Here is a 22,407-nt window from a genome sequence, read left to right on the forward strand (position 1 = left end):
ACTATATTGTTGAAAAATCATCTTTTTGGTCAAATTTGACTATTCTTTATTTTTTTTGAAAATCCCTCTGTTTGACTGAATTTTTTTTTGTTTATAGAAATTAATTTTTTAACTAAAAATTCAATCGTTCTATTTTTGGTAGCAAAATTTATCTTTTTTTTTAAATTCATCTTTTTAGTAAAAAAATAATTTTCTTTCTTAAGCATTGATCTTTTAAGGTGAAAATTCAATTACTTGGTAGAAAAGGTATATATTTTATGGAAAATTCGTTTTTTTTTTTGTAGAAAATTAATCTTCTTGTTGAAAACTGATCTCTTTGACTTAGAAATTCACGTATAGTATTGAAAAGTTGTCTTTTTTGTTTGAATTAAACTATTTTTTTTTAAATTTTAAATTCAATTTTTTTTTATTCAAGTATCAATCATTACATTTTTGGCTAAAAATATTTTCTTTTTCTGTTTTTATTGAAGACATAATATTTTTCAGTTGAAAATTCAACAGTTTAAATGAAAATTTATGTATTTTGTTAAAACTTAGTTTTTTCTGTAGAAAATTTATCTTCTTGGTTGAAACTTCGGGTTTTTAAGTTAAAAAAGCAATAGTTTCGTTAAAAATTCATCTGTTTTTTCGGAGTTTTCAACTATTTTGATGGAAATTCGTTGTGTTTTTTGTTTGTTTAATAATTCAACTGCTTTTTGTTTAAAATTTTAATACTTTTTGGTTAAAATTTCTTTTTGGTTGTTGATGAAAATTCATATTCAAACTAAAAATTTAACTGTTCCATTCTTTGTTGAGAACTTATCATTTTTAGTTGAAAATTAAACTATTGCGTTGCAAATATATGTATTTTGATCAAAATTCGTCTTCTTTGGAAAAAAGTTAATTTTTTCTCGTAATAATTAATCTTTCATAGTAGAAAATTATTTTTCTTTGTTAAAAATTGACCTTTTTTAGTTAAAAGTTAAAACTATTTGATATTAAACTCATGCTTTTTGTGGTAAATTCTTTGTTTGATAGAAATCTGACCTTTTTGGTAGTAAAAGGTTATCTAATTTTTTAAATAATTTATTTCCTTATATTATTTTTTGCTATGAAGTCTGTACCTATTGCAACAGTAAACAAATTAACATATTTTATTTATCCTGCGTAAAATGCCAAAATTGTAAAATAAGTATCGTTGCGATTTAGCGCTGCTTTAGTTTCTAAATTGGAAGAGAAAATTGGCGAATTTATGAATTATTTATGTAGCACAGAATACAACTCAATTTATGGCCAACGAGATATTTATCCATAATATTTTTAGAGTAATTGAGTAGATAAAGTATATTTTATTTGAAATTCTGGAAAAATAGATTTTAAAAATCTTAACATTTTCTAAAAAGTGCTTAAGAATTATGACTATCTTTGTTCGCGATCACTTTGAAAGAAATGCTTCTCCTGAGTCTGAAATTCAATCTTAAAGATGCATCTAAGACTTTTCTTAATGAATTTTTTCAGGGTGGACAGAAACTTCTCTTCTACGTGACCATTTCTGATGGAAAAGTAGATCTCAAGTCTGAAGTTCTTGCTATGATATCAAAGAATGAAACGCTATCTAATACAGGACACACTAGGTAAGAATTTAAATAACAAACGTAAAATTTTTCGATAAAAAATGCCTAAGTCTTAATCAGAAATAAGGACGAATTTCCTAACATTGAAAATTAACCCTTAAAGGGCACACTTCCGTAAAATTACATAAAGAGCATACTGGGTGTTAGGTACCCAAGGGTATTCAAACTTTTGGTCTGCCGACGGTATTGGATAGTTTTTTTACAATAAAATTAATTAATTATGTTTAGTCTATTTAGTTCAAGGAGAAAAGGTTTCTTAACAGTTTCTGAAATTTAAAGTAGTTAACAAAAAAATAAAAAATGGCTTCTTTCAATCTAAAAGTCATAAATTTTAAAGTTTTTGATATTTTTACTTAAAATTTTACCTCAATACTTCCGAGATACGGCGCTTCAAAAATAAAATTAGTCTTATAGTGTTCGTTCCAAAAAGGTATTTATTTAGAAAAATAAAAGCTTCAATTCCATGAAAAATGAAACATCGTATTTCGCGTGATTAAACTATTTTATTAATCTTAAACTGCGTATAAAAATGATAAAAATCAAAATTATGTGAAAATGACATAGAAAAATAGTTTTTCATATAATTTGTTAATCTGGCGCCAATCTTCCATTTTCTTGAATTTGGTACGTTTTGTTAAAGCGCAAATAAGTCGCTGGGTGTTCTACACCCAGTATGCCCTTTAAGGGTTAATCCAGTAAAAACTCATACCTAAAAATTAAATTTTTTAAATTTGTAAATGTCTGGTAATTTTTTTTAAAGTCAGCCAACTTTTTCTAGTGTTGTTATTTTTGTTTAATACAATATGAAATTGAATAGAAATTATTCATTATTTGTAAAAGTAGCTTTATATTATTATTCAGAACTATTTTATTGAAATTTCTATTCTTTTTTATAGAATTAAATTGTGTTAAATGGTTAAAAATTCATGTATTTTTTAAAATTTAATTGTTTATGATTAAAAATTAAAATGTTTTTATGTTGAAATGACAAATACTACATTTTTCTATCAGAATTAATTTTTTTTTCAAGAATGAAGATTTAATTAATTGGTTGAAAGTTACTCTTTTGTTAAAAATTAATTTTGTTGTTAAAGATTCATCGTTGTAATTTAAAATTGATCTCTTTATTTGCAAAATATAACTATATTTTTTTAATTAGTTTTGTTCTGGTTGAAAATTAGTAGTTTTTTACCGGAAAATGCGACAATTTAAATAGAAAATTACATAATTTTAATTGAAAATGAATCTATTTGGTAGAACATTAATTTTTCAACTGGAAATTCTACTATCCAATTTTTGGTTACCAATTTATCTTTTTAATTGAAAATTCGTCTTTTTTGATCAAAATTACCCTTCTTAATTAAAAATTCATATTTTTAGCTGAAAATTCAACTACTACATCTGAAGATTCAGCAGTTTTAACATCTAATATTTATATTTTTTAATAACATTTTTTAAACTGAAAATTTAACCATTTCATTTTTTATAGAAAATTGATCTTTTTTTTCGTAAAAAAATCAAGTATTTTGTTAAAAGTTGGTATTTTTTAGCTGCAAATGCCACTATTTCGCTGAAAATTCATGTATTTTGTAGAAAAATTGTCTTTTTGGGAGAAAAGTCATTTTTTTGTTCGAAAATTCAAGTATCCGAGTAAAACATTCATTATATTTGTTAATAATTCTTGTTTTCGGTTGAAAATAAAACTACTTGGTTGGAAGTAAAACTAACTTTGTTGTTTTAGAAATTAAATCTGAGATCTAAAAGTCTCCAAAATTCTAAAGAAAATCTGTTAATTTTACAGGATTTTACAAATAAAAGGAAAAAATCGGGTCAGTTTAAAAGATGTTCAGGAATTTTAGAAGTTTTGGAGAAATTAAAAAATATTTTATACATTTTCGGAAATCCTTTCAAGTTTAAAAATATTCTAAATTTTTCGACACTTCTAGGATTCCTCGAATATTTTTTAAAATTTGAAAAAATCTTGCAAAATAAAAAAAATTAAAATAAAAAAAAAGAATCTTTTCAAGTTTTCAATTAATACTTTATACTCTTTTCCGAAATTTTAGGAAATCATTTAAAAATTCTCTTGAAACGTTTCGAAATTCTTAAAAAGCTTCATTTTCAAATACTGCATTTTGTTACACAAATTTATAATTTTTTGGAATTATAAATTAATTTTTAATATTTTTAAAACTTCTATAATTTCTAAATATCTTTTAAAACAGTACGAATCTTTCCTAATTGTTTTAAAAATTAAGCATCAATTTCTTAACCTCCTAAATAACTTTAAAAGTGATTCGAAATTTTTCCTAAAATTTGTCAAACATTCTCCAAATTAAAAAAAAAGTTACGTTAAACTCTTCGAGATTCTTTTCCGACAATTTTGGAAACTTTTGATTATCTAGATTTTGTTTTAATTTTTTGAAAATATTTTTAAGTTTCAAATTAATTAGAATCTTTTTAAAACTTCTGAATATTTCATAAACATACTAAAAAGTTTTCCAACATTTTTAAATGTGACAAAATTGGCAAATTATTCTTTATAATCTTTTGCATTATTTCTTGAAATTTTAAGAAAATATTTGAAATGATTTGACATTTTTTTCAATTTTCTCTTAGAATTAATTTGTCAAAATAAAAAGTCATTTTAATTTTCCCATGAATCTTAGAAAACTTTTTTTTTCTTGAAACTTTTAGTATTTTTTAATAAAGAGTCTTAAATTTTGTTGTCAAAATTCTTTAAAAACATTGAGATATTTTTAACGGAATCTTCCAAATTTTCAGTAAAAAAAAACTTTTTTAAATTATCTTTTTTTTAAATCTTTTTAAGACATTTACACCGTCTTAATATTTTTTAAATAGATTCAAATTAGCCCTTAAATTAAAAAAAAAATCGGTGTAACTAAACAAATTTCCTTAAAATTTTGTTGGCTTTTATAAATCTTTAGAAATGTTTAAAAATCTTTGTAAATTTTCTTAAAAATTAATTTTTTTTTTTTAAATAAAAAATTATCTAAAAATTTTCTAAGAATCTTAAGGAAAGTTTCTTATTTACCTGACACCTTTAAAATTTGTTTCAGAATCTTCCAAAATCTACATTTTGATTAAAATTTTTTTTTAACTTTTTAAATTTTCAGTTATTAAACATTTTTTAAACCTTTAAAATTAAAACAAAATGCTTTAAAATCTTCCAGATTTGTTTTCGACATTTTTATAAATCTTTTTAAAATCTTTAAAGTAATCCTCTAAGATTGATTTTTTTTTAATTAAAAGATCATTTACAATTTTCCTACGAATCTTAAGAATTTTTTTATTTTCCTGAATCTCTATGAAATATTTAAAATGCTTATAAATTTGTTGTTTAAATCATTAAAAAGCTACATGTGGTTTTAAATTTTTTCAAAACTTCTTAATATCTCTTAAACTAACTGGCGTGTTTTCTACAAATTTTTTATCTTGCAAGATTGACCAATTTTGCTTTAAAATCTTTTACATACTTTTTCGAAAGTTTAGGAAAGCAATTAAAAGGGTTTGAAAGTTTTTTAATTTTCCCATGAATCTTAAGAATATTTTTTAAAATTATTTTTTATATTTTAAATTATTTTTTTATCTTATTAAAACTTCTTTACCTTCTTATTAAATTTCATTTAAAATTACTTGAATTTTTCCTAAATTGAAAAACAATTTCTGTATAATAAAATGAATTGTCTTAAACTCTTCCTCAGTATTTTTTGACAATTTCGGACATCTTTTGAAATGTTTTGAAACCTTTCTCAAATTTCTCTGAAAATTAATTACTCAAAACAATTAATAATTCCAAAAAGGCTTCTAAACTTTTTGTTCAAAATCTTTAAAAAATTTAATTTTCTTTAAAATTGTTAGAAATATTTTCAAATTTTGAATAATTTGTTTTTAACTTCTAAGACTTCTAAATATCTTTTTAAATAATACAGCTTTCCTAAATTATTTATCGATTTCCCAATATTGAGAATTAATCCAATAAATAATAAAAACTCAGAAGCAAAAATTAAATTTCGCTAGAAAGTCTGAGAAAGTGTCCCAGATCCGATTTCCAGATTTAAATGTACGTCCAGAATTTCAGAGTTATTAAATGTATCATGTCTTTTTTATTAATAATTTAGTGCCTTCTGAACTTTCCTTCCCTCTCGAAATTAATTCAGATCGTGAAGAAATGATTTCATTTAAAAAAGTGAAATGTGACTTAGACCACTTTCTCTTTCACCGTCACTATCGGTGTCGTTTTCTAATTTGAAGAAACATTTCTTCTTCTTTCTTACGTAATTCACTGCAGCAGGTTAGATTTAAGCTCTGGTTTTTTGCTCTTTAAATCTTCAAATTAAATTTTAAAGATCACAGTCTGTCCCCTTTTTCCCCTGTTTTTCCACGTCAATTTCAAAATCCCCTAAAATACATAACATTGAGAATACTGACCCTTTCTCCTATTTTTTTAAATGTTACGGTTCCTTTTTCAAGAATCATACACAGAAATTTGAGACACTAGAAAACCAGATTTATTTTATCCAAAACCAGATTTTATAATTTCAAAGGTCGATTTAACGAATTTCAAAGATCTCAAAAGATTTCGCATAGATTTAAAGTTTTGACACAGATATTTAAAATATTGTAGAAACTTTTAAAATATTTCAAGCGATATTACACAAATTTATAAGGTTTAAAATATTTCACAATTATTTAAATGATTAAAAGATTTCAAATTTTTCAGAAAGATTTCATACAAATTTCAAAGGGCTGAAAAGACACAAAAATTTCAATGATTTCATAAATGTGTCACAGTTTTAAAAGCTCTCAAAATATTTCGCAATGATTTAAAGATTTGACAAAGATATTTCAAGGATTACATGAAGTTTTCACAAAGACCTCAAAAGATATCAAAAAGATTAAAAAAATTACCAAAGATATTTCAAACCTTTCATAAAGACTTTAAAGATTTAAAAAGATATCACAAGTATTTCAAAGATTTTAAAAGATAACACAAATATTTTAATTAATTCACAAATATTTCAGATTTCATAAAAATTTTCAAGATCTTTATATATGTCACAAAAATTCAATGATTTCACAAATTTTGTATACATTTTAAAGATCTCGAAAGATTGCACAAAGATCTAAATATTTCACAAAGTTTTTAAATATTTCAAGTGATATTACACAAATTTATCAGATTAAAAATATTTCACAATGATTTAAAAGATTAAAAGGATTCAAAAATTTCAGTAAGATTTCATAAAAATTTCCGTGAATTTTAGAAAGTTTTTAGAATAAAAATAATGTCCAACTTTGATTTCAACCGTTTTTTAAATAATTTGTTAAATTGTGATTTTTATAACTTATTATATCATTCAGTGTAGACTGCTTGATTTCAAAAATCTTTCACTTTAAAAATGTTCCATTTTAATTTTTAAACCTATATTTTAATTTAAAGAATTTGGAAATTGTAGTTTTAGAGGCTTAAAAAATTAAAAATTAGAAGCATTTAAAATTGAAGATTTTTAAATATAAAACAAGGTGGTCGCCGGACCAGGAAACCGGCAATTTTACGAATTTTCAGAAGAAAAATCTGCCAAAGTTCGATTTTATTAGTTTTTTAAATAATTAAAATGCAGTAGATAAATGCAGTAAATATAAATAAATAAATAATTTTTAAAATGGATCTGTAACTGTTTCAATCCGAAAGTCTTGATAAGGACTGAAATTAATATATCACTTATTCCGATAATTTTATTTTTAAATAAAAATTTTCATGATTTATCAATAAAATATTTTTAATTCAGAGTCTCAGGTCTTCCTTTATATTATTTTTTATATTAAATGTAATAAATCAATTTATTAATATATTATTTCTATTAATTTTTTAGTCATTGCAAAATGTAAACGTGTGTTTTATTTTTTCAACTTAAAAATAACTCCATAATAATATTTGCGTAATTAAAGGTATTTATTGAATTTAAAATGTTGTTTGAATATAAATTATTTAATTTGAAATTTCATAATGTAGAAAAAGAATAAGTATTAAACTTTTAGCGTTAAAATTTTAATTGTTTTATTTGAAAAGTGGTTAATTTACAGTGAAATTGTTAAATTTTGACGTATAAATAACGAATGAATACTTAACATTTGTAGAAAAAGTTTGAGTAATTAGAGATGTTTAGAAGTTTTCAAAAGATTCAAAATTAATTAAAAAATTGAAATAATTTCAAGTAATTTAAATGAAATGTTTTAACAGTTTTTCCAGAACTTCTACCTATATTTTAAAATTAATCGAATTGTTCCTACAATTATTGGAAAATCCTGCAAATTAAAAAGAATCCTTAAAATCTTCCAGGTCCTTCTTTGATAATTTTTGAAATCTCTTAAAAATCTTCTTAAACTTTCTGTTACAATAATTTTTCAAAGTGCAAAATCATTTTCAATTCTCCTAAGAATCTTAAGAAATTTAAAAAACATTCTTTTGAAGTCTTATACAATTCTTAAAAAAATGCTAAATTTTTTGTTCGAAATCTGCAAATATCTACGTTTTATTTTAAATTCGGCTGTAAGTATTTGAAATTGTTTCCAGTTGTAAATTTAATTCGAATCTTTATAAAACTTCTAAATATCTCTTAAAATTTCTCTACTTTTTTTACAAATAATAAGTGTTCTATTGTTATTTATAAATTCAAATTTTAAGGATTTTTTTTTAATTTATAGGATTTTCTAAAAGGTACAGAAAAAATTGAACACATTTTAAAATATATTTAAAAGTTCCGAAAAAAAATACGAACATTATTTTGAATTTGGAAAAATTGTAAACCAATTCCAGATTTCTCATGATTTTGAAATAGCATTTTAAAGCTTTTGAAGGATGCCTAAAATATTTAAAATTAAAATAATTTAACTTCTAATTTAAAAACTGTTAAGGTAAAAAACATTATTTTTCCATTTTTAATGTGTCTAGCTTAAAATTACTTAAAATAATATAATTTTGAGCATTTTTAAAGTTCATTGCTTGATTCTTTAATTTAGAGTATTGAAAATGTTGACGTGGATTTATATTTTTGGAATTTAATCAGCATCTTTGAACTCTATAATTTATAAAAGTTCTAAATTTTACAGTTTATTTTAATTTTATTTAAAATTGTTTAATTGAAAAGTGTAAGTACCTTCCATTTTGTACGTGTAAATTTTTCAGCATTTAAATACACCATCTTTAATTGAAAAACTGTTTAACTTCAATTTTAAAAGTTTGGGATTCAAAGATTTTACTTTGAATGCTTTAATCTGTTGTTTATTACTTTAAATGGAAAAATGTTTAGAATATAGTTTGATTTTTTAAGTTTCATTGACCGCGACGGTCACTAAGGAAATAGAGATTAAAAAGTTGCGGAAATATCCTATTCTTATAAGGACATTTTATACAAATGGAAAAATCACGCATTCAAAAGAATAGAATAATCTTCACTTTCACGCTGAAATCTGAAAATATTATCCGGCATTTGCTCAACATAAATTCTTGGGCATTTACTCGTAAGAACTCTAGTTCTGATTCCCGGAAAAATAAATAATCTCCCTTCGCAGATTACCGACTGGTAGGATAAGGCCGCCAATTTTGAAATTGCCAAATCTATCAGGTTACCCTCGACCTTCAATATCGCAACCTCCGACCTTGCAACCATCCTCGATAGAAATTCCTCAAGCGTCGAAACCAAGGACGACGAAACTTCAGCCCCAGGGGACAAAACCGGAAGATAATGAAGAAAAATCAAGCAGCATAGTTCCTCCGGAAGAGCCGGAGACCAACGAGGTTGAAGGACATACCCTGAGCACCAAAGTTGCACCGAGTGAAGCTCCACAATCGCAATTTATCGCGATGACCTTCATACCCGTTGCGGCTGTCTGTATTTTGCTGCTTGTATTCGGCACGGGTGCGTGGTTCCTTCGAAACAGGTTCTGTGGAAGTCGAAAGTCCAAGGAGGACACGGTGAGTTTATTATATTTATATTTATATTATACTATGTCTCCATGTCGGATTATAAATTATCAATTGAGAGATTCAACCCACATCTCATCCTTTCTCCTTTTCCTTTCCCTCTCTTCTTTTCTTCACTTTTATTCCATCAGGTTTGATCCGAAATCAAAAGGGATTTTATAATCTCTATAAGTAATGGCCAGGTCAAGTTTCGACTCTTTCTTCGGATCAGGATTTTTATTTATTTTTTATTGCTTAGATTGGCTGGAGTTACTTTTTACGAGTGTGGGCCTAGGTCAGGGTGGGCAGGAGATTTTTGGTACCAGGGTAGAGTCTAAGATTTTCTTCTGAGTTCGACAGTTTTGGTAGTGGGTTAAAAGTTAAACTAATTTCCTTCACTTGTTTAAAAATTCGTTTTTTGTGTTTGTAGATACATCTCCTTTAATTATATATTAACTATTCCATTTTTAGAAAATTAATGGAGAGGTATAATTTATTAAACACTGCTAGTAAAAGCTTCTAGATTTTTATTTCCTGAAATGAAATTCTGTTTTTTTTTTCATTTTGAACAGTGAAAATTATTATGGTGAATTTTTTTCTGATCTTATGCTAGAAAAATAATAATGTAAAATTCTAGGATATCAGATACTTTGAATTTTTAACGTTTAATTTTCGATTTTAAAATGTAAAATTGTAATCGCTTCGAATTGAAAATTATTTAAACCTCAAAGTCCATACGTAGTAAAAATCACGGTAAAGTGCATCGTGGGTGTTCTAGACCCCAGCCTATTTAATCATGTATTGTTTAACCCCTACTGAATATTTTGTCACAATAAAATTATCCGATATAGTTTAAGATGTCTTTTATAAGGTAGAGTTTATTTTATAGCTATTTACTTATTTTAAGTTTGTTAAACAAATTATTTAAAAAAAAAAGAAAATTAATCTTTTTTGGTTGAAAATTGAACTACTTATTTGAAACTGAAACTAATTTATGAAAAATTTATTTTTCTGGTTCAAGATGCATTATTATATTTTTTATTTGTTTGGTTAAAAATGTATGTATTTTGTTAAAAAATGTTTTTTTTATTTTTTGAAACCTAATTTTTGTAACTGATATTTTAAGTAATTTACGTTTGGTTAAACATTTTTTTTAGAAAATTAAACTGTTTGGTTAACGATGCATTTTTTTCATTAAAAATTCGTCTCTTTGGTAGAAAATTAATCTTTTTGGCTGAAATATAATCTTTTTGGTTAAAATTTAAATAATTAGTTGAAGATTTATGCATTATGTTGAAAATTTGTCTTTTAATAAAAAATTAATTTTTTTGTGTGGAAAATTCATCTTATTCTGTTGAAAATTTAACTATTCGGTTCGAAAATTAAATAATTTGTTAAAAAATTCTTTATTTGGTTGGATTAAACTTTTTTGGGATAAATAAAAAATTTTTTGTTGAACATTTGTCTTTTGGATAGAAAATTATCTTTGTTTTAGTAGAAAAAGCAACTGATTGGTTGAAAACGTATCTACTTTGTGTTGAACATTTTTTTTTTTTATAATAAATTTAATTGAAAATTCATGTATTTTATTGAAAATTGCTGTTTGTTTGAAAATAATCTTTTTGGTTTAAAATTCATCTTTTTGGGTGGAAATTCATCTTTTTTGTTAAAAATTCAACAATTTAGTGCAAAATGTCTTTATTGTATTAAAAATGTATTTCTTTTGGTCGAAATTGTTTTATTTGTTTAAAAATAAAACTGGTTGAAAATTAATAATCTGTTTTAGTTGAAAATCTTTCTTTTTAGTTGAATATTTTATTTAAAATATTATTTAAACTTGAGAAATTAATAAAAATAAATTATTTATAATTTATTTTATAAAATCTTTTTAGTTGAAAATTCAATGATTTTGGTGAAATTTCGTCTTTTTGGCAGAACATTTATCTATTTTATTTGAAAATTCTAGTATTTTGTTGAAAATTCGTTTGTCCATAGAATGTTAATATTCTTAATGGAAAATTTGTAATCTGAAAATTGCCCTATTTCATTTTTGGTTAGGAATTTATTTTTTAAAAGTTAAAAATTCAACTATTTGGTAGAAAATTCATGTATTTTGTTAAAAATTCGTATTGTTCTTAAAAACTCATCAAGTTGAAAATAAAAAAATTTAAATCGAATTTAACCCTCAAAGTGCATACATGGTAAAAATCACGGTAAAGTGCATCGTGGGTGTTAAATACCCCAGCGTATTTAATCATGAATTGTTTAACCCCTATTGAATTTTTTGTCACAATAAAATCATCAGATATAGTTCAAGGTCTCTTTTATAAGGTAGAGTTGATTTTGTAGCCATTTATTTCTTTTAAGTTTGTTAAAAAAATTATAGAACAAAAAAAAGTGAAAAAATAAGTTTTTTTACTTAAAAATGTATAACTCGCGTAATTTCAATTATTTTATCCTAAAAATTTATGAGTATACTTTTGAAATAGTGTAAATTCATCAAAAGAAAATTGCAACATGGGTGCTTTCAAAAACTAAAGTTAGATGGCGACACTCAGTTTTTTCGAATTTAGTATTGTTTATAAGAGTTTGAAAATTACTTGGGGTATTCGAGACCCACAATGCACTTTAAGGGTTAAATTCATAAGTTCTCATTCTTAAGTTAATGCTGTAAATTGTATAGATTATTTTATATTATATATATAATGATTTAATAAAATATATTAATAAATTATGAAATAAAATTTTAAATAATACCATGCATTTTATGCGACCGGAAGAAATCGGGAAATGCCAGTGAATTTATTGTTTGATCGGGTATTTTACAAATTTTTAGAAAAAAAAAATTTTTGTTGGTCAACTTTGGATATAAATTATAATAATTTAAAAAATTGAACTATAAATTAAGAATTAACAAGTGAATAATAATTGATTCCACAAGATGATTCGGGATCAGTTAAAATTTCAAGAATTTTCAGATTTTAACTTTAACAATTAATCAATTTCAATTGGAAAGTCTTAATCTTTGTAAGAATAGCGAAAGGCCTCAAAATATTTAAAAACGTTTTAAGATTCCTAGAAAAAATGAAAATATTTTTTTCTTTGGAAAAATTAATTTACAGAGAAAATTTAAAAAGGTTTCCAAAATTTTCAAAAATGAACCTAGAATATTTTAAGGAAATATTTTTAATTTTGCAAGAAAAAAAATGAAGAAAAATTTGAGGAAAGATTTAAATAATTAAAAAAAAAGCAATGAGAAGTTCTGAGAAAAATTTCAATAATAATTTGAAATTTGAAAAATCTAAAATATTTATATTTTTTAAGATTTTGGAATAAAATTTTGAAGCTTTTCAAGTATTTCTTAAATATTTGAAATAAAAATAATTCTACTTCCAATTATAGAAGTATTCATTTTATTCAATAAATATCATCGCTCAATATTTAATGTTTTCAACTTAAAATTGCTCAAAATATTTTGAAACTCAATCTTTATTAGTTCAAATGGAAACATTTTTAGTTTCAGGGTTCTAATATTTTAATTTTATTTACCGTGAAAAATGTTTTCGAATCAGGAAAAAATCGGAAAATGACCGGGAATATTTTTAAATGGAATGAAAAATGGTTGAAAATTAATCTTCATGGTTAAAAAATCAACTTTTTGGTTGAAATTTTAACTTTTTGGAGGAATCTTGTAATCTTTTCCTGGATTTTTAAAAAGATTAATTATTTTGTTTGAAAATTTATCTCTTTTGTTGAAAATGTAACTATTTTATACAAAATTCTCTTTTCTTTCTTAACGAATTAATTTTTTTAACATCCATTTTTAAAATTCATATTTTTGGTTAAAATTTAACTTTTTAAGTAAAAATTCATCTATTTTATTGAAATTTTTATTTTCATTTTGTAAAAATGTCATATTTTGTGCTTAAAAATTCAACTGTTTGGTGAAAAAATTAATAATATATTCAGTTTTATTTTTTGAAAATTAATTAATAAACTTAAATAAATTTAATTATTTTGTTGAAAGTTTAAAAAGGTATTTAAATTCTTAAATTTTAATTTTTTTACGTTTTGATACATTTTTGAAATTTTATAAATTTAAAAATCTAGTATTATTCAATTTTAAAGACTTAGAATGAAATTTTTTCATTTTGAACAAAGAAAATTATTACGGTGATTTTTTTCTGATATTTTTCTAAAAAAATAATAATTTAAAATTCTAGAATGTCAGAAACTTTGACTTTTTAATATTTAGTTTAACTTTCAATTTCACATTGTCAAATTTTAATCGCTTCAAATTGAAAATCATTTAAAGTTACGAGTTTTCAATTGTGAAAATTATTAATTAATAATAATATAATAAAATAATATTATTAAAATAATAAACTATTAGTTATCTTTTATTTTGGTCGGGAAATAATTTTAGCAACTTCCATGTTTAATTAAAAAATTGTATTTTGTTAAAAATTCATCTTTTTTTAAGTTTCATCTCCTGGGTTGAAAATGTAACTAATTCATTTTTAGAAACTTAATTTTCCGGGTTAAAAAATTATTTTTTGTTTGAAAAAGTTGCTTTTTCATAACAAATTTACCTGTTTTTTCAGTTGAAAATTTCAATTGTTGGTTGAAAGTTTAACTAGTGTTAAAAATTAATTTTTCTTTCATTCATAATTTGAATAGAAAATTTACCTCTTGCGTTGAAAACTCTCTTTTTTTGGTTGTGATTTAATTCTTTGAACATGCATTTTTACTTAAAAACTAATATTTTTATATTGAAAATTGATCCAATGTAGTTGAAAATACATCTTTTTTGTTCGAAAATTATTCTACTTGCTTGAATTTTCATCCTTTTGGATTAAAAATGCAACTGTTTGAGTTTAAATTAATCTGGTTTGTTTGAGGATTCAACAATTTTCTAGAAAATTAAAGTATTCGGTTGAAAATTAACTTTTTTGTGAAAAATTTAACTTTTTTGCAAAAATAAATTTCTTGTAATTAAAAAATCATAATTTCGGGTTAAAAAATGATCTTTTGCGATTAACTCTCATGTCGAACATTCATTTTTTAAAGATTCAAAATGTTAGTTGAAAATTCGTATTTTTGGTTGCTGAAAATTCGTATTTATTATTAAAAATTAATCTTTTCTAGTTGAAAATCCTTTTTTTTCAACTGAGAATTAATTTTTTAACTGAAAATTCATTGTCTAGGTTAAAAAAGCAAATTTTTGGGTATAAATTAATCTTGTTTGTTTGGTGATTTAAGAATTTTATAAAAAATTAAACTATTCGATTTTAAAATTAACTCTTTCTTCATTAAAATATTTTTATGAAAATTTAGCTGTTTAGTAGAAAATTAATTTTTTGTTTTTTAAAAAATTGTATTTTCGGATTGGAAATTCTACCGTTTTGTAGTCATCTTTTTTAGTTTTTTTAAGCTTCCGGGTTAAAAATGATCTTGTCGGATTAACTCTCATGTTAAAAATTCTTTTTTTTAAAGATTCATAATGTTAGATGATCATTTGTTTTATTTTGTAGAAAATTTGTATTTTTATTAAAAATTAATCTTTTTCAATTGAAATTTTAATTATTTTATTGAAAATACTTTTTTTTTATTTGAGAATTAATTTTTTTAACTGAAAATTCATTCCCTCTTAAATTAACTTTGTTGTTAAAAATTCATATTTTTGGTTTAAATTGAACTATTTGGTCGAGAATTAAACTTTCTTTATAAAAATTTGCCTTTTTGTAGGCAGATAATTTTTTTGTTAAAAAATAATATTTTCGGGTTAAAAATTCAACTGTTTTCTAGATAGTTCGTTCTTTAGGCTTTAAAACTCAACCATTTGTTTCAAAACAAATGTATTTTATTATAAATTCCGATTTTTTGAAAGATTCACCTCCTTGGTTGAAATTTTAACCATTTTATTTTTATAAAAATAATTTTCCGGCTTAAAAAATCATCTTTTTTGTTGAAAATGTTGCTATTTCTTTATAAATTCATCTTTTTTAGTTGAACAATCAACTTTTTGGTTAAACGCTGAACTGGTTTGTTAAAAATTTATATTTTTTAAAGATTATACTTCCTCAGTTGTAAATTTAACTGCTCCATTTATTTCCATACATTTTTTTATTGAAAATTGAGCCCTTCAGGCTTCAAAATGAAGCAATTTCTTTAAAAATTTATTTTCTTTCTTGACTGAAAACCCCTTTTTTTTGTTTTGTTGAAAATTCAACTCTTTTTGGTTTGAAAATTTATCTCTTTTTTAAATTTAACCTTTTTTTCGTCAATGTTTTTGTTAGAAATTAATTTTTTTAACTTAAAATTTAACTTATTATTAGTTTTCGGTTTAAATTGATCTTCTTTAGCTAAAAATTTAACTTTTTGTTTAAAACTTCATGTATTTGGTTAGAAATTATTCTTCTTGGTTGAAAATTGATCTATTTGATTGAAAATTAAGCTTCTCGAATACAAATTTAACTATTCTGTTGAAAATTCGTTTTTTTACTATTTAATTTTTCTAACTGAAAATTTAAGTTCTATTTTCGACGAAAAATGATTCTTTTAGTTAGAAATGTAAGTATTTTTTTTAAATTGAAAATTGATCTTTTTGAGTTGGAAAAACATTTATTTGGTTGAAAATTCATATATTTGTTTGAAAATTCCGTCTTTATTTAGATGATTAATTTTGTTGTTTAAAAAGTGATGTTTTTGATTGAAAATTAATCTTCTTAAATGTTCCTTTTATTTCGATTCAAAATTAATTTTTCTAACTAAAAATTGAAGTATCCCATTTTTTATTGCAAAATTAATCTTTTTTACTTGGAAAGTAATCTTTTTGGCGTGAAAATTCATGTATTTGGTTAAAAAATGTTCTTCTTGAATGAAAATCTAACCGTTTTGAACATTAGATTTTTTACTAATCATTAATTTTTCTAACTGAAAATTTAGGTATTCCACTTTTGATTAAAAATTATTAATTTGGTTGGAAATTCATCTATTTGGTTAAAAATTAATCTTCTTGATTGAAAATTTATCTTTTTGATTAACAATTAATCTTCTTGAATGAAAATTTAACTATTTTGTTGAAAATTCTTTTTTTGTTTATTAAAAATTAATTTTTCTAACTAAAAATTTAAGGATTCTTTTTTTATTGATGACTGATCTTTTTTGGTTGGAAAATCATCTATCTGGTTAAAAGTAATGTTTATTTTTCAAAATGTATATTATTGAGTTAAAAATTCAACTATTTTGTAAAAAATTAGTCTTTTTGGTTGAAAATTCAACTATTTGGTTGAAATTAACCTTTTCTGTTAAAAATTCATATTTTTCGGGTTAACAATTGAACTGGTCTGTAGCAAATTCGTTGTTTGGTTTGAAATTTCAACAATTTTATTAAAATTTTGAGTCGAGAATTCATGATTTTTTGTTTAAAGTTGATAGAAATTCAATCTTTTTTGGTTAAAAATTCAACTATTCAGTTGAAAATTACTAATTAATTATTAAAATTAATTTAATTGTATGAAAATTCTTCATTCCAGTTAAAAATTAATCTCTTTGTTTGAAAATTTAACTTTTTTGTTCAAAAGTAGTTTTTTTTTGGTTGAAAATTAATTTTTTTAACTGAAGATGTAAGTAATCTATTTTTTATTGAATATTGATATTTTGTATCTGAAAATTCGTCTATTTGATTACAAATGTATGTGTTTGGTTAAAAATTAGTCTGTTTTATCGAAAACTTAGATTTTAATTTGAAAATTCCGCTATTTGGTGAAAAATTTATCTATTTTGTTGAAAATGTAATATTTTTACTTAAAATATTCTATAATATTAATATAAAATATGATATAATAAATTGTAATTTAAATTTTTAGAAAGAACAAGCGACTGTCAGTGTTTCAAACATATCTGATGATCCATCTCTAGTTCTGAAGAGATGGGGAGGCCCAAAAGCTCGTAATAATCGTTACGAGCCTTGGGAAAAGGAAAGTCGGATGGGCATCCAAAACAAATCTTACAAAGATAAATGGGAGTTCCCGAGACACAGGCTAAAGGTGAGGTAATCTCTAATCTCTGAATATATTTTTTTTTTGTATCTCATCATTTGATCACACTGATTACACATTTTAAATTCTCATCTAAGTAATTATTGTTCTGGAGCTGTCAGTCTTTTCTCTATTCTCCTTTTCCCCATTTTAAAAATAATTATTTTTTTCACCGGTTTCAAAAAATTTTCGCTTAAATGAAGACTGAATTAATAGAAAACAATAAGAACATTTTATGTTTAGAATTCTTTCTTTTTTCAGTTGAAATTTTTCATATTTTGTTGAGATTCGCCTGTTTGGATAGAAAATTTGTCCTTTCGGTGGAAAATTGAAAATTTTCTTCAAAATCCAACTGTCTTATAAAAAAGAATTTCTTTTTGGTTTAAAAATTCAACTATGTTTGGTAGAAGTACAATTTTTATTTAATAAAACTTTTATTATTTCGTGAAAATTTATTTAATTTATTTTAAATTCAACTATTCTGTTGAAAAGTCATATTTTTTGCGAAAAAATTATTGAATTAATTGATTAATTAGATGAAAATTCAGCTTTTATGGTCGAAAATTAAATTTTTTTTTGAAAATTCAACTGCATTATAAAAAAAATTTCTTTTTGAAATATATTCTTGTTGAAATAAAATCGTTCATGTTTTAAAATTCGATCATTTGGTTGAAAATTCATCTATTCAGATTGCAGATTCAAAACTTAATTTTTTTAAACTTCTTCTTTGTTTATAAATACATCTTTTCGGGATAAAATTGGATTATTTTTCGAAATATTCGAATTTTTAATTTGCAAACTCAACTCTTGAAAATAAATTTCCTTTGGTAGAAAATTTATTTTTTTTTGCTTGAAAATTTACTTATTTTGATTAAAATTGGTCTTTTTGGGTTGCAAATTACACTTTCTGTAGAAAAATCATCTTTTTGGCTTGAAAATCGACATTTTTGTTAAAATTTTGTGTCGTGAATTCATCTTTTTTGTTTGAAAATTGAACTACTTGTTTGAAAGTGAAACCAATTTATGAACAATTAATTCTCCTGGTTGAAGATTCATTATTATATTTTTCATTTGTTTGTTTAAAATTGTATATATTTTGTTGAAAACTAATTTTTTAAATGATATTTTAAGTAATTTAATATTTGGTTAAACATTTTTTTTTTTTAGTAAACAATTCAACTATTTGGTGAAAAACGCATTTTTTGGCTAAAAATTCGTCTCTTTAGTAGAAAGTTAATCTTTTTGGCTGAAAATTAATTATTTTTATTAAAAATTTAAAGATTAGTTGAAAATTCATGCATCTTGATGAAAATTTGTCTTTTGTTGACAAATTAATTTTTTTGGTGGAAAAATCCTCTTTTTCTGTTGGAAATTCAACTTTTCGGTTCGAAAATTAAATAATTTCTTAAAAATTTATTCATTTGGTTGGAATAAACTTTTTTGGGGTAAATAAAAAATTTGTTGTCGAACATTTTTCTTTTTCGATAGAAAATTATCTTTTTCGTAGAAAAGGCAACTAATTGTTTGAAAATGTATCTACTTTTTGTTGAACCTTTTTTTTGGTAATAATAAATTTAATTGGAAATTCATGTATTTTGTTCAAAATTGGTATTTGTTTGAAAATAATCTTTTTGGTTAAAAATTCATCATTCATTTTTTGTTAAAAATTCAACAATTTAGTTAAAACTGCATGTATTTTATTTAAAATGTATTTCTTTTGGTGACATTTTTTTATTTGCTTAAAAATAAAAGTGGTTTGAAAATATTTCTTCTTTAGTTAAATATTTTAGTTAAAATATTGATTAAACTTAAAAAATTAATAAATTATTAATCATTTATTTTATAAAATATTTTTACTTGAAAATTTAATGATTTGGATGAAATTTCGTCCTTTGGGCCGAAAATTTATCTATTTTATTTGAAATTCCGAATTTGGCTCTGAAAAATGTGGGCTATTAAAGTTGGAAATAAAGAAATTTAAATGAGATTAAAATAAAATTTTAAATCCTCTTTATCGTCCAATAATAAAATTAATGTACAGAATTCCTGAAAATAAAATCAAGAATCCAACGACCAAATTTGGACAACCAGCATAAAATATCCCTATTAAAATTCAAAAAACGATAAAAAAAATTTTCGTAAAAAAGGAAAGAAAAATGAGAAGGCAACCAACCAAATCCCCTTCCTTGTCTTTATTATTTCTGTCTTCTTTTTTATTTTTATTATTATCAAATCACAACAACAGAAATAAAATAATTTATTAATAAATAAAAAATAATAATAATACTTGGTTTTTGTGCTGTTTCTGTTTGCTTGGGTAATTTTTTGTTTTGTTTATTTATTATTAAATTTTTTTCTTTTTTCTTGTTTTAATAAGGGTGATTGGTTTTTATTTTCAGAAATTCTGCATAATAAAGTTGATCTGTAATTAATCTGGTGTTTAATTTGAAAACACCATGCGAATATTAATTATTGTGGTTGAAAATTCATCCTTTTCGGTTAAAAATTCAACTTTTTGGACCTGAATTAATCCAACTTATTAATTAATAATCTTCTTGTTAGAAAATCATATTTTCGGGTTGAAACTTTTCATTGAAAATCTAACTATTTGCTTAAAAATGTTTTTTTTTTAAGTTAACAATTGATCGTTTTAGTTTAAGGATGAACCAGTTTGATCAAATTAATTTTGATTAGTTATTTATTAATTTGTTGTCTGAAAATGGCACTATTTCATTTTTGATTAGAAATTTATTCTTTAAAAGTTAAAAATTCAACTATTTGTAGAAAATTCATGTATTTTGTTGAAATTTCACCTTTTTCTTAAAAATTCATCTATTTTCTTGGAAACGCATTTTTTTTTATTCAATTGTTTAATTAATTTTATTCAAAAGAATTTACTCCCCTATTTCGAAGAAAATCGCCCCATTTTCTCTGTTTTGAGAGTTAGAATTTTGAAATGCAAATTCTATTAAAATTTGAAAAACGATAAAAAAATTTTCTTAAAAAAAAAAGAAAATAATTTGCCTTTTGGGACAAAAATAAAAAAAAGGAAAGAAAAATGAGAAGGCAACCAACCAAATTTAATAATTGAATAATAAATAAACAAAATAAATAAAAAATACGTGTTTTGTGCTGTTTCTCTTTTTCTGTTTCTTATTTGTTGAAATTTTTTTTTTTTCGATTTTCCATAAATACATGTTTTTACATTCTCATCATTTATGATTGAGAAAGTATTAGAATTGTCGGAAATTTGATATTACAGTTTTTCAACGGATCTCAACGTTTTGAGATCCCCTTAATCCGAAAATTAAGTTTTTACGATGGCGTCTGTCAGTCTGTCCGTGAACACGATAACTCTCGAAAAAATGAACGGATCAAATCCATCTTTGGCACACCCTTTTTAGGTCCTAAAAGAAAGGACGAGTTCGTTAACCAGCCATTTTTGATAGAAATTCAAAAAGTGAGCGCATTTTGAAAATTTTTGAGACCACTTTTTATCTGAATTTGAAAATTCTATTTGCGGATATTTATAATTTCAAAAAGAAGAAACAATTTATCCTCACGACTTTTTTCGATAAAAAGAAAAATCTCAGAGTTATAGCATTTTCAAAATTTTTTTAATCAATCGAAAATCAAAATGATGCAAAATCCTGTCAAATAAAACAAGAATCCAACGGCCAAATTTGGACCACAACGAGTAAACAAAATCCAAAAATTATATTGTAATCTGAAAAAAAAGCGAAAATTTTCGGACAAAAATAAAAAAGGGAAAGAAAAATGAGAAGGCTGGTAATGCAAATTTATTTATTTATGTTTTTTATTTTTATTTTATTGTAATTTGATGATAATAAAAATGAAAAAGACGAAAGAAAGAAAAAGAGAAGGAAAGGGGATGTGGTTGCCTGCCTTCTCATTTTTCTTTCCTCTTTTTTTATTTTTGTCCGCAAATTTTATTTGTTTTTAGTTTTTTTTCAGATTACAATAGGATTTTTGGTTTTTGTTTATACGTTGTGGTACAAATTTGGTCGTTGGATTCTTGTTTTATTTAACAGGATTTTGCATAAATTTGATTATTGGACGTTGAATGAGATTTTTAATTTAGATTTTGGTCTAGTTTAAATTTCTTAAATTTCGACAATCAAAATTTCAAGCCAACAAATGCACGATATGAAAAAAAGTAAAGATAAGAAAAACATTGCTTTTTGAAAACCCTGCAAGATGATCACAAACAAGTTTTTGGAATTTCTTGAAAAATCGAAAATTCTAATTTTGATTCCACAAAAAATAATGAAAAATCAAAAATGTCCATTTTGTGGTCAAACCATGTAGGATACGAAAAAAGATGAAATAACAAAAATTGTTATCCTACAAAAGATCTACAATTTCGTTAACAATCACTTCTTGATACGAGGGTAGTTCAATAAGTCCTTAGAATGAAGTATAAAAATAATTTTTTTTTGGTAAATTTTTTTTTATTTTTCAACATAATCTCCTTGGAGCTCTATACACTTGGTCAATCGCTTTTCAAGTTTTTTTAATCCTTCAGAAAAGTGCGTTTTCGGAAGTTCCTCAAAATAAGCAGTTACAGAGGCAATGACGTCTTCGTTGTCTGGAAATCTCTGTCCACCGAGCCATTTTTTCAGGTTTGGAAATAAGAAAAAGATACTGGGGGCTAAATCTGGTGAATACGGTGGGTGTTCGACCAATTCGAATTTTAGTTCTTCAATTTTAGCCATTGAAACGAAGCATGTGTGAACTCGGGCGT

At 23.4% G+C, this 22,407-nt stretch overlaps 1 protein-coding gene across 2 annotated transcripts in view; it reads left to right on the forward strand.

Moving 5' to 3' along the window:
• The window catches only part of LOC117169590 (tyrosine kinase receptor Cad96Ca), a 91,268-nt gene that overhangs the window by 59,363 nt on the left and 9,498 nt on the right, over positions 1 to 22,407 (forward strand). For both annotated transcript variants that reach the window (XM_033356038.1, XM_033356037.1), the window contains 3 exons: positions 1,498 to 1,613; positions 9,210 to 9,612; positions 17,472 to 17,651. In XM_033356038.1, coding sequence (XP_033211929.1) covers positions 1,498 to 1,613; positions 9,210 to 9,612; positions 17,472 to 17,651 — 699 coding nt within the window. The remainder of the gene's footprint in view (positions 1 to 1,497; positions 1,614 to 9,209; positions 9,613 to 17,471; positions 17,652 to 22,407) is intronic.

This window comes from Belonocnema kinseyi, chromosome 3, assembly GCF_010883055.1.
Source record: "Belonocnema kinseyi isolate 2016_QV_RU_SX_M_011 chromosome 3, B_treatae_v1, whole genome shotgun sequence".
NCBI lineage: Eukaryota > Metazoa > Arthropoda > Insecta > Hymenoptera > Cynipidae > Belonocnema > Belonocnema kinseyi.